The 12,451-nt window shown below is 48.8% G+C and overlaps 1 protein-coding gene across 3 annotated transcripts in view; it reads left to right on the top strand.

The window, feature by feature from the left end:
• Dgkg (diacylglycerol kinase gamma) overlaps positions 1 to 12,451 on the top strand; it is a 156,074-nt gene that overhangs the window by 45,545 nt on the left and 98,078 nt on the right. For 2 of the 3 annotated variants that reach the window (XM_051150761.1, XM_051150759.1), the window contains 6 exons: positions 1,384 to 1,500; positions 2,465 to 2,557; positions 3,974 to 4,033; positions 7,414 to 7,493; positions 8,638 to 8,712; positions 11,033 to 11,118. In XM_051150761.1, coding sequence (XP_051006718.1) covers positions 1,384 to 1,500; positions 2,465 to 2,557; positions 3,974 to 4,033; positions 7,414 to 7,493; positions 8,638 to 8,712; positions 11,033 to 11,118 — 511 coding nt within the window. The remainder of the gene's footprint in view (positions 1 to 1,383; positions 1,501 to 2,464; positions 2,558 to 3,973; positions 4,034 to 7,413; positions 7,494 to 8,637; positions 8,713 to 11,032; positions 11,119 to 12,451) is intronic. The other variant, XM_051150760.1, reaches the window with a different exon arrangement.

Genomic DNA, 12,451 nt, shown 5'->3' with positions numbered 1-12,451 from the left:
AACCCAAGACTCTCGCCATCTCCTCAGACCCCAGACAGGCTAGAGAAAGCAACATGGTTCTGGGGTAATAACAACCCTGAGACATAGCAGAAAGCCCTGGCTGGGGGTGCCTGTGTGGCTACCCGCCAGTCTTAGAACCTGAAGCCGGTCACTCACCCCTTGGAAGCCTCCACCTGTCCCTCTGCCAAACGAAAACAACAATCTCAGTGCACAGCCTGTGTGACTATGGAGAATTCAAGTCCACAAAGTGACCTCTTTGTGCCCTCAGTGATGCAGCTGGAGCCGAAAGGCTACAAACTAAGTGTGATGTATGTTTTGGGGCCATAAATTATAGCAAAAAAAAAAAAAAAATACACACACACACATACATTCTAGGTAAATAGAGTCATAGAGTCACACAACTTAACTGCTAAGTAATTCTAAACATTTACTCTTGCTAAATGCAAACGTGGACTATATCATGTAAATAGTTCACGTGTTTCTAATACAGCATTTGAAGCCGGGCACTTCAAGGTGTGCCCCCTCCAAAACTTCTTCCTTCTGCAGTTCAGGGCACCTTGATGGGAAGTTTTGAGTTCTGTGGGCTCCTGGGAGGAGAGACCTGAGTACAGAGGCTCCCGGGCAATGGCTCAGGGGCTCCCACACAAACCCCACTGCTCTGCCTTGGCGGCATTTCACAGCCAGGTAGATGATGCAAGCGGAGGGCCAAGAAATTAGTCTGAAAGGGACCCTGACTGATTGCTTTAGGCTCTGTAATCTAGTTCCCTTCCAGGTGGCTTCTCGGCCATCGGTACACATCATAATAAGCACATAGGGCACTTGAATGCGTGTGGATTTAAATTATAACAGTCAAGCCTCCGGGGCTCCACCCTCAGAGACTCATTTACATTTGGAGTGTGAGGTGGACACTGGGACTTCTTGGCGCCTCGTGCTAGTGTCAAAAGAGATGGGGGGGGGGCGGGGGGGTTAGATGGTCCAGAAACTCAGAGAGGTCCTGAACTAGCCAAAACTCACCCTGCTGCGATGTACAAAATCAGTGACTCCCATGGGTTTGGTCTGCACCAGAGCCCTCTTTTTTCCCCTATACCATATCGCCTCTCAGAAAAGGACTGACATGAGGACAGGGCTTGCGAACAGGTTCTGCAAGACAGAGGGACCGGAAGGATGCCTGCCGACGTGAGAGCTAGTACAGGCAAAGCAGAGAAGGTTTTGTTTTGTTTTAATCTGTGTTGCTTAGTACAGTGGTGGCCAGCCAGGGGGGGAAACTCTGCATCCAATAAACTTTCACACTGAGGAAATAGGGCCCTCCCACTTCTTTGTTGCCCTGGCCCCAGGGGTGTGGTTCCACTGCCTTTCCTGGTATCCTTCCCTTCCCTCCCACAGGTGATGCAGCACGCGTGGGTGGAAGGGAACTCCTCCGTCAAGTGTGACCGGTGCCACAAAAGTATCAAGTGCTACCAGAGTGTCACCGCGCGGCACTGCGTGTGGTGCCGGATGACGGTGGGTCGGTACCCAAAGGCAGCCCTGCTTCTTTTTAGTGTGGGTTTTGTTCGAGCTATAGCTTGGAGCTGTGAGCATCCCTCCAGAGGGCAAGTGTTGAGTGAAGGAATAATAGCTAAAGGATCCTAGACACACACAGTCACACACACACACACACACACACACACACACACACACACACACACACCGCGCCCCCATTTGAGCCTCTCAGCCTCCAATGACTCCTCAAGTTGTGTGAGGGATGCTGCATAAAGATTTGGCCAACCTACTGCCTACGTGACTGGCAGCTAGGAACAGCTGGCTATATCATGACCGTCCTTTACCTGGGGCCTGAGGTACCAACGGGCTGGGAGAGGGATTAAATCCAGGAGAGCCAGCTCCTTACATCTTAGAGTTAGAACTTGACCCAAGGGCAAGTTCCTCTTAGCACCCTGCCTTGTTCAGGGGCCAGTCATGCCCCTGGCATTCCAGTGCCACAGCTCACAATGTCAATGTGACAGATGCCACAGGGCTGCCTAGCCTTCCTCCCAAAGCCAATTCTGGGCCCGTTTCTTGTGCCCCCTGGCTTGGTGTCGGCCCTAAAGAGGAGGCTCCTCCAAGCCAGACAAAGGGGCTCTTACAGTACAGGGGTTCAATGGTGTGTTCTCTCCAGCCTCCCAAAATTTCATTCTCAGAGGCAGCCTTCTTCTAGAGTGTCTAAACCAGAAATCTAGGGGCAGGGGCGTAGAATCCACACAGGTTACCGCACATGGAGGGCAGCTCTTGATCTCACGTCAATGTCCTTAGCAGACACTCCACATGTTCACGCATACTCGACAATCCTGTCAAAGCCAAAGCCAAAGCCAGCAGTGCCCAAGGACACAGGGGCACTGGACAGCTTGTTTCCCCAGAAAAACTCTACAGCGACTGCCCTAATGTTTCTTTGTTCGTTTCTGCTCATCTTTGCCTCCGTTTTTCCCTCCAGTTTCACCGCAAATGTGAATTATCGACGGTATGTGATGGTGGGGAACTCAAAGACCACATTTTGCTGCCTACGTCCATATGCCCGGTCACCCGAGTAAGTGGTCCAGCTCCTGCCAGGGATCTGGCTTTTCCAGGTTCAGGGGTCAGCGATGGGCAGCATTCACAAGTACCCCAGAGTGTTTCCCTGCCAGCCTCTAAGGCTTATGCCTTGGTGAATGTTTACAAGAACTCAGTGCTATGCCAACCAGACGGAGCAAGACAACTCCTGACACAGCAGCTTCCGACTGCTGCTTCCACACCTAAGCACTCCTAAGCATCTTTCCGGCAGAGGCCAGCTCAGTGCACCACCTGCCCTTAGCCTGGTTTCTTGGCCTCCTTCACCCCTGCCAAGCTTTCTCCTGTGCTCACACATGGGTCTCCCATCTCTCCTACCTGAGTGCCCCAAACAGATCCCAGAAACAAATGGCGGTGAAATGAACTCCCTTTAACTTCTACCTCAAGCCCCTTGTGCCTGCTGAAACAGCACTTCCATCTTCAAACCGTTGCCAAGCCCCACTGACACTCAAGGCCCTCTCACACCCTTGACTAGAACAGATACTTTTTGTCTCATTTAAAATCCTATAAGAAAATCACCACTTTGGAAATCCATCTGTCACTTTCCATTAGCTTAGAAATACACAAACTTCACATCCCGAACACTCTCCTCCTGTGGAGAAATGCGACCATTTATTCCACCAAAAGACAATTACACAGTTATTCACAGCACGGCTGAACAAGCTGAGATCACGTGACGAATCACTACATTGTGATGGGAAAGGCAGACCACACAAAAGTGGAGACACTCAAAAATACAAAGCTAGACAAAACAACAACACAAAAATTAGATGCAGGATGCTTCATTATTCTCTTGACAAAAAAAAAAAAGTCTGAAGATCAGGTAAGGCCAATGTTGTCTTCGGAGGCGCAGTCACTTGAGCACACACACGCGCGTGCGCACTCAAACACACACACACACAGTATCACATAACACTGTCTGCTAGACAAATTTCAATGCAATTAACAATGAGCTTTGAAACAAGAAAGTAGAGCCGTGGTGACAAGTCCTGCTGAGCAGGAAAGTTGAACGTAAGGCCTGGCTTCTCACTGTCCTTAAAGCCCTGGACCAACAAACTAGATTTCTACTTACTTCAATCCCTCCCACGTCCTTCCTGTGCCCCGAGGTTACAGTCATCACGAAGGAACCACAGGTTACAGGGATCATGGGAGCCTGCAGAAGCAAAGAGGCTTGTGGGCCATAGCCTTGTCTGAGATCCGAAATCCCCCTTGGAAAACCTCACTGTTTTCTGCCTGTATAAGCTCTTCAATACTGGTAGCCATTTGCTCTAATACTTAATTCTGCTCTTGTCCTGGTAGGAGACCTTTCCCTCTCCAAAGTTGATTGTGTTCTCTCTCTCTCTCCCTCTCTCTCTCTCTCTCTCTTTCTCTCTCTCTCTCTCTCTCTTACACACAGGACAGGCAAGGAGGGAAGTCCGACGGTAGTGTGGCCGCCAAGGGTGAACTTGTAACGCAGGTAACTCATGAGTGAGCAGTCTTAGGTGGGTCCAAAGGCTGGGGCGGGGAGAGCAGGGCTTGGGGGTCTAAAGAAACGCCTCTCAGCATTTGCTTTCTCATAGCACCAATTCTGTCACACAGGAAGACATTTACTTGGGCCTCTGGAGTTAACCTTTAAGTACCGCCCAGTAGACAGTAGAGAGCGAGGTCATTGGCTGATACCATTGATGGTCTAGTTGGCCCTGTCACCTCTTTAAGAGAAAGTTACATGAAACTACAACATGCAGACCTCCTAAACAGTAACAAACGTGTCATGTAAAACTAGACAGCGGGGGCTGGTGAGATGGCTAAGTAGTTAAGAACACTAGCTGCTCCTCCAGAGGTCCTGAGTTCCATTCCCAGCAGCAACATGGAGGCTCACAACCCGCTATAAAGGAATCGGATGCCCTCTTCTGGTATGCAGGTGTACGTGCAGACAAAGCACTCACATTTAAAAAAAAATAGAGAAATAATTTGTTTTTAATTAGACAATAGATTTTGTACCATTGTCCAGCTATCTCTGAAACATAGTCAACCAAAAACAAAAGCAGACCAGATCCAAAGGTTCTCCAGCCTTAAGTGTGTATTTAAAACCTCATTTATTTCACTAATCATCACCAGTGAATTTTTTTTTCACATCCTCCACGAAGTTCTGAGGAATGCAGAGAAGGCAGCCTGATCAGGCACACAGGATATCAGAACAGGAAATAAGAAAGTGGAGCCATATCCTAAGCCTCCGAGGCAACATTTTGTTGTTTTAAAAGTGGACTAGCACCCCTGCACGGCCTGCCTCCCACAGTGCTGTAAGAGTGGGACCCTGGAGATTGTGTGTTTTGACATTGCAAGGTAAATTGAAATTGGAGGTGCAAGGTAAACAGAATGGGGGCCACCAACAGATGGCAATGTGCTAGACCAGTGGTTCTCAGCCTTCCTATTGCTATGACCCTTTAGAAGAGCTCCTCGTGTTGTCGTGACCCACAATCATTAAAACTATTTGTTGCTACTTCATAACTGTAATGTTGCTACTGTCATGAATCGTAATGCGAATATCTGATACGTGGGATATCTGATACGTGACCCCTGTGAAAGGGTTGTTTGCCACCCCCTCCCCAAAAGTGTTCTGTCCCACAGGTTGAGAACCACTGCTCTAAAAACTCAAAAGAGAAAATTTTGGATACCACGAGTCTAGACACATAGATGAACACACACACACACACACACACACACACACACACACACACACACACGGAGAGCAAGAGACATAAGTTGTCCCATACTAGCCCAATCTTACTGGCACGTCCCATGCAATATGGGCTATCAAGTACCTGTTTGGCTATCATCCCCTATACCCTATACCTAAGGACTTATGCCCCTGGCTCCAGGATGTTCTGAGTCTCACACAATTACTGTAAGAGACGAGAGAATTCTTTAAAATCATAAACAACAATCATTGCACTTTGCAAACCTGTCATGTTGTGATAGATGGGTGTGAAGTTTTAAACTAGCAAATGCAGGCATTAAATATTGAACATGAAGCCAAGCTGTACCTCTGTGTGGGGAAAAACATTCAGCTAAATGCATAGAAATTAACTGAGGGCCCGCTGCTGTGTCAGGCACCTTGGGGCCCACGTCCGTCCCACTCCATGCTCATCCTTTCTGATCTACTTGATGGTTTGAGATTTTAAATACAAAATGAAAGACAAGAATAAATGCAAAGAAACCAACACAAACCCTTCAGGAGAGACTACACATTTCACGTTACAGTCCTTTTAGTGGCAGTAGAGGATGTCACAGAGGGGATGGCTCTGGAACTGGGCCCTGGGTTATCTAGACACCTTTTCATTTGTTTCTTTCAGTTATGGATGATTTTGTCTTGGGGGGGTTGGGGGAGTTGTTTGTCTGTTTGTTTGTTTTTGAGACACTGTTTCTATATGTAGCCCTGGCTATCCTTGAACTCACTCTGTAGACTAGGCTGGCCTCGAACTCACAGACACCCACCTGCCTCGGCTCCACCGAGGGCTTTGATTTTTAAAGGTATGCTACCACTGCCCAGCTTGTTCTGGATTTCTTTGAGAGGCTGCAAAAAAGAAATGCACGCTTTTAATCCCAGCAGTCCGGAGGCAGAGGCAAGCAAATCGCTAGGAGTTTGGGGCCAGCCTGGTCTACTACAAATTGAGTTCCAGGACAACCATGCTTAGACAAAGAAACTCTGTATTGTAAAAACATCCCCACCCCACCCCCAAAAAAAGAAGAGAGTATTTCAGGACATGGAACAAGAGCATACACATGGGCAGACACACTCCCTAGAGGGTGCTAGTGGGATTCTGGACCTCTCACTGATGGACAGGAGGAATGAGGAGAGAGCAGAAGAAAGGAGTGAAACGGAGAAGGCCTTGATTTGATGCTGAGAGTGACAGGGCACCATTACAGGTGCTTTAGCAGAAGTGTTATGTATGATGTGGTGTCTCAAGAGGGAACTGGGGTGGAGGTGGGAACGGAGGATACAGTTGGGGGTAGGAAAGGCCTCAATAGCACGGGGGCCATGATGGCTGCCAGGCAACTTCTTAAGAAAGGACTTGGCAGGTCAGGATCTCCCCTTGGATGGCCAGCTGAGTAACCACACCATTACCAGGAAGAGGCCACCAGGGGGGAGGACTAGCTTTATGGGAAGACCACATGACTGGGCATATTTGTGTGGCACCAATGGTGAGACACCCACTGACCCACTGGGCAGTGGATTTGGAAGATAATGGGGCCTGAGTGCTCCATGCACACTTCACTGACGCAAATGACTTGGTGGATATACCCTCTAGACCTATGGTTCTCAAGCTGTGGGTCTCCACTTCTCTGGGGGTTATAAGCCCGATATCCTGCACACCAGAGTCGTAACAATAATTCATAACAATGGCAACGTTGCAGTTATGAAGTGGCAACAAAATAATTTTATGGTTGTGGGGGTCGTCATAACGTGAGGAACTATATTAAAGTGAGGCAGCGTCAGGGCGAATTGAGAATCACTGACTTACACTATTTTAATCTTGTGCCATGGGCAATAATGCCACACGATTGTTCAGTTTGAAGCTGGTGCCATGGCCCCATCTCTGATCCCAACTTCCAACTCTTGTTGCCATTAACTAGCTTAAAAGTCCCTCAAACTGTAATCAGCTATTTTTCTCCCTCCAAAAGCTCTGCCAGCAGACAAACACCACCACCACACACACACACACACACACACACACACACACACACACACAATGTCTGCGCTTGCTTCCCATCCACTTCCCAAAGCTGCCCCAACATCTGCTTCCATCTCATCCTACAACTGTACAAAGCTCATTTCTTTTTCTTCTTGGTTTTAAGTACAAGATCATCCCTAACCCGGGGACTCATCCCCTGCTGGTCTTAGTGAACCCCAAGAGTGGAGGAAGACAAGGAGAAAGGTATGTCTTCTTTTCTTTCAAAATAGGCTAACACAACTTGACCCAAGGGCCTCTCCACCTCCTACCCCCACCCCCAGCCCCAATAAAGTAGATTGTGTTGTCAAGGAAACCTGGGCTCACGGCTCATGGCCACTTGCCACTTCATCACCTGGCCCAGCTGAGTTAATGCCCCATGCCTCAGTTTCCTCCCCTATGCCATTGGTAGCAATGATGTCACCTCTCACAGGCTTAACCTTAATGATTAGAATAGTCTTAGTGCTTAACCCCGGACCTGCCACACAAGAGCCCCTGTGAAAGCTGCCAGAGTCAAGTTCTAAGGGACCTGTCCCTTCCTGGCCCACACCTCAAGGCTTTTCTTGGTTTAAAGGGCTTGATGAGACTCACCTGAGTAGGACCACCTGGCCTCACCCCAACCCCACCTTACCAGTGAAGGAAATGCAGGCTCTGGGTAAAGCCAGAGAAAACTCAGCAGAGTAGGTGGAGAGATGGAGGCAGGCCCAAACCATTCTGTCTCCCAGCTCTGCTCAGTCTGGGAAATGGGGGGACAGCATGGAGAACAGAAACCCAGGTTTAGAAAAACAGCATTAGGTGAAGCCCGCACAAGTACTGTGAGGACCCCACATCTGTCCAACAGGCAAGACCCTCTCAAGACCTGACCTAGTGGTCCCAAGCCAGAGCCCAGAGCCCAGACGTGGCCATTGCCCCTCAGCTTCCCAGCCCCGCCTCCTCCTGTGTGCACTCATATGAGGATGCTGAGCCCTCTCCCTAGGGGCCTTCCGTGCCTCTGCACAGTCCACAGAGGCCAGAATCACCCTACTTAAAGCACACAGACTAGCCAGAGGTCTCTAACGGGAGGAAACTTTACAGTCAGTAGCAGTCCTGCTTTCTCTGGGTTTCTCTGCCATAGCCGCTGCAATAAGCAGTTTGTGGGGTGGTGATGGAGTCAGATGAAGGGACAGCTTTGGGCAGAGGTAAGGATGTGGGAATTCGAGGTGCACTAGGATATCCGGGGCTACGTGCTACAGTTCCTTCTTAGGTTTAAGCAACTGCTGGATCTCACCACAGATGGGGCCAAAGGTATCCGCCCCATGGGACGTCTGCTGTACCATTTTCCCTCTCTCTCACTCTTCTTTTTCCCTCATAGAATTCTTCGGAAATTCCACTACCTGCTCAACCCTAAACAAGTTTTCAACCTGGACAACGGAGGACCCACCCCAGGGTATGGACATCAGTTTTGACAATGCCCTGCTTTGGTCTCTGAAGGACACATCTTCCTTTGTTTGCCCTTTAAATCTCTTGTCTCTTAACTGTTTCTGCCTACCATCTGGTGTCTTGGCTCTTGTGATTGTTTAAGGAGTCGCCCTGCATACCTTGTCATTAAAGGGGGTGCTGAATGTCAGAGGCAAACTGTGGCCCCAGTCATTAGCCAGGCAGGGAAGGCAGGCCGGCAACTTATTATTAGCTGATATCTTCTTAATGTCTTCTCTCTGCAGATGGGCACAGTCACTCAAAGTCTGCCCTGTGCTCTGCTACGGGAGCATTTTAGTCACAAAACCATTCTTTCCTGAAATTATCCGATTTTTCAGTGGTTACAGTGACCCCTCTCCCACCTCCCTGCTTGCTAGTAGAAGCTCAGCAAGGGCTGTTAGAAGGGAGGAGGCAGAGCCTCACTGGCTGGACTGAAGGTCCGGTGGCACTTGTCCTCCGCATCAGTGGGCCTGAAGGCACCTACCCAGTCAGAGCTGGTGCCCTAGCGCCATCTGCTGGTGACTCTGCCAGTCATCCTCCCGTTCCGATCTGGGCTTTTGCACCTCCTGGCCTGCATTTCTAGTCTAGATTCTTTGAGATTCCTGCAAGGGGGCTGGAGTAAGGTGTCTAAAAATGGAACCTGTCCCTGTTTTTCGGTTGTCTGACACTGAGGTTATTTATAGACGTGGAAGCAGAAGACCCAGTTAAAAGGAGAAAGGCACACAGGTGCATATTCACCTACCTGCAGAATTTACTTAGAAGTCAATCCAGACTCTTGTGGTTGCCACCATGGTCATGCACGTGTCTTCTAGTTACTGCTGGATAGCACCGCTGTGTGCCAAAACATCCAGTGCCTTTTTGCCCCACTCTCTTCTAGAAGATTCAGTAACATAGCCTTTTTGGCCTTTGGTTGTTTTTTGTTTTTGTGTTTGTTTTTTGTTTGTTTGTTTGTTTTGTTTTGGGGTTTTTTCTTTCCTATGACTGACAAGCTTGGGGCCTTCTTCCAGAGCAGTTGGATTCACAGAATCTTCAATGTGCATACTTGTCTGTACTCAGACAGGCTATGCAGGTGAAGGGAGCCTCTGCTCAGAATGTGCTGCCCGCAGGAGAGTAGCATTCTGCAAGAGAAGTCAGGCGGCATAGTGGCTTGCCAACACAGGCATCAGTGCCCGGAGCACCCTGAGGTCTTCTCAGCCCATCTGGCGGGGAAGAGAGATGCACAGGCTTTGAGATTCTTCAGTTGCACCCCCAAAGTGCTCACAGGTCACATTTCCCCCTGAAGCAGGGGTTGACGATTTTTTCTGCCGGGATCTGGTAGACTGTGGAAACCATGAAGAGTAATATCTCCTGAAGCATAATACGAGGTGGTACGTGGTTTCCAGGAGACACTATGTTAAGAAGTAGTTACCAAAAACCAAGAGATAACTTCGTGGTATGTAAGTGAACATGTGCTGCCAACACATTAAACACCAATATCCGTAGTCAGGTTAAATAATGACTGTAAACCGAAAGCCACAAGCTACAGACGTGACAGCATGCAGCCTACGGTACAGGGTTAACGAGACAGTGAAATAGGTGTGATATTCACTTTGACCACGTCACAGGAGCTAGCGAAGCCTCGGCGGTCTGTCATCTACAGTCATGATTGAAAGACATGCTGGGTCTCAGTTAGAGATCAGAGATGACATTAATGACGTGTTTTCTCTTACAAGTTCACCAACCTCTGAATTCTATCCACAGACCTAATGGAGGTCAGTGAACTCCAGGTCCTGCTCTATAAAATGGGGTCTCCTTCCCCTTGGCAGGGGGCCCACAGAGGAGAAAATGAAGACCCGGATAATTAACTGCATCTCTCTTAAAGAGGTGGTATTAAAGACGGAAGTCAGGGGAGCACGAGAGGAGTCAAAATATTAGGGACTGTTTGTATGCGTGCCAAAATGTAAAACTGTGAATTCCTCAAATCATTGAGGGACTCTCAGAAATGGTTTTCTGTTTCTGCTGAATGTTGGATCGGATTTTCCTTCTATTAGGATGTTAGTACTCCCCAACACACACACACACACACACACACACACACACACACACACACACACGAATACATGCATGCACATGCACACAGAGAGACACACACTATAGACACATGCACACATGCACATGTACATACCCATCACATCACACATACATGCACACATGTGAATACACGAATGCATGTGTACATACACACACACACACACGTATCAAGTATTAACCACAACCTATAACAAGAGCACTGTGCCCTTTCTCCTTTCCAGACTGAACTTTTTTCATGATACCCCAGACTTCCGTGTCCTTGCCTGTGGTGGAGATGGGACAGTTGGCTGGATTTTGGACTGCATTGGTAAGGATGGCCAGGAAGGCCTCTGCTCATTATCTCTAGTGAGTATATTTAGAGTCGGCAGAAGGCAGTGAGCTAAAGAAGGAATGGAGCCATGCCTTGTCCACACGGGTGCCCGCCCCTGTTGGGACTGACTGATGACATGTGAGGGGTGAAGCATTGCATTGTGGGCTCATATCTGCCACAGACAGAACTGGGCAGTGCCAGAACACGACACAGTTGAAGCAGGATTGGAGATCCACGCAGAGCCATGGTGATCAGTAAAGGTCGAGAAGCTAAGCATGGCCAATCAGCTAGAGACAAACAGCTGGAGCCTAAGTCTGGGAAGCACATCTGGAAAGCACAGATTAGCGCAAGCAGGGCAACGCCATGCCTAGTTGTGTCCTCCATGGAAAAGGAAAGAGAGCAGGCTGGACAGCTGTGGGCTTGGGGTCTAGCCTGCCCCTGCCTGGATCCAGAAAGTGATGGGGATTATCTGTGAAACTTGGGCGTAGTCATGACCTAACTCCTGCAGAGTCCAGGTAAATTCTGGAATCTAGAACACGAAGATAGGAAAGCCGCCAACAGAGGCACTGGGGTGGGCAGGCATCAAGTTCAGAGGAGCAGAACCAGAGCCATGAGCCCAGGGATGCTTCACAGCATCTGTCACTCATCACACAAGTGCTGCCTTGAACCTCTGTAGGTCAAGCCCTCTTGGAGACATGAGAGTTGCCACCAAGGAATGAACAGGCAAAATTGCTGCCCTAACAGAACCTACACTCCAGAGCAGCAGTTCTCAACCTGTGGGCCGAGACCCCTTCAAGGGTCAAATGACCCTTTCATGGGGGTCGCCTAAGACCATCAGAAAACACAGATACTTACATTAAGATTCATAACAGTAGCCAAATTACAGTTACGAATTAGCAATGGAAATAATTTTATGGTTGGGGGCGTGGAGGAGGTCACCACAGGATGAGGAACTGTATTAAAGGGTCACTGCATTTGGAAAATTGAGAACCGCTGTTCTGGAGGCAAGAACCAGGCAACAGAGAAATGAGTGAGATGTGCAGACTATCAGAGGGCAGTACAAACGTAAGAAAGGAGAAGCCAAGGAAGCCCAGGGGGCAGAGAGGGACAGAGAGTGGTCAGGGAAGACCTCACAGGACAGGAAGTGATGCTGTTTCCAAGAACTAGAGTGCCTAAGAGAATTTTCCAGATCATCATCATCATCATCATCCACACATCACACACACAGCACGCTCTCTCGCTCTCTCTCTCTCTCTCTCACACATACACACACAGAGTCCGACAGACAGACACACACACACACACACCCCACTCTGCTGCCACTGTGGGC

Source organism: Acomys russatus, chromosome 8 (genome assembly GCF_903995435.1).
Source record: "Acomys russatus chromosome 8, mAcoRus1.1, whole genome shotgun sequence".
Lineage (NCBI taxonomy): Eukaryota > Metazoa > Chordata > Mammalia > Rodentia > Muridae > Acomys > Acomys russatus.
This window is presented reverse-complemented; position numbering and strand designations above follow the sequence as displayed.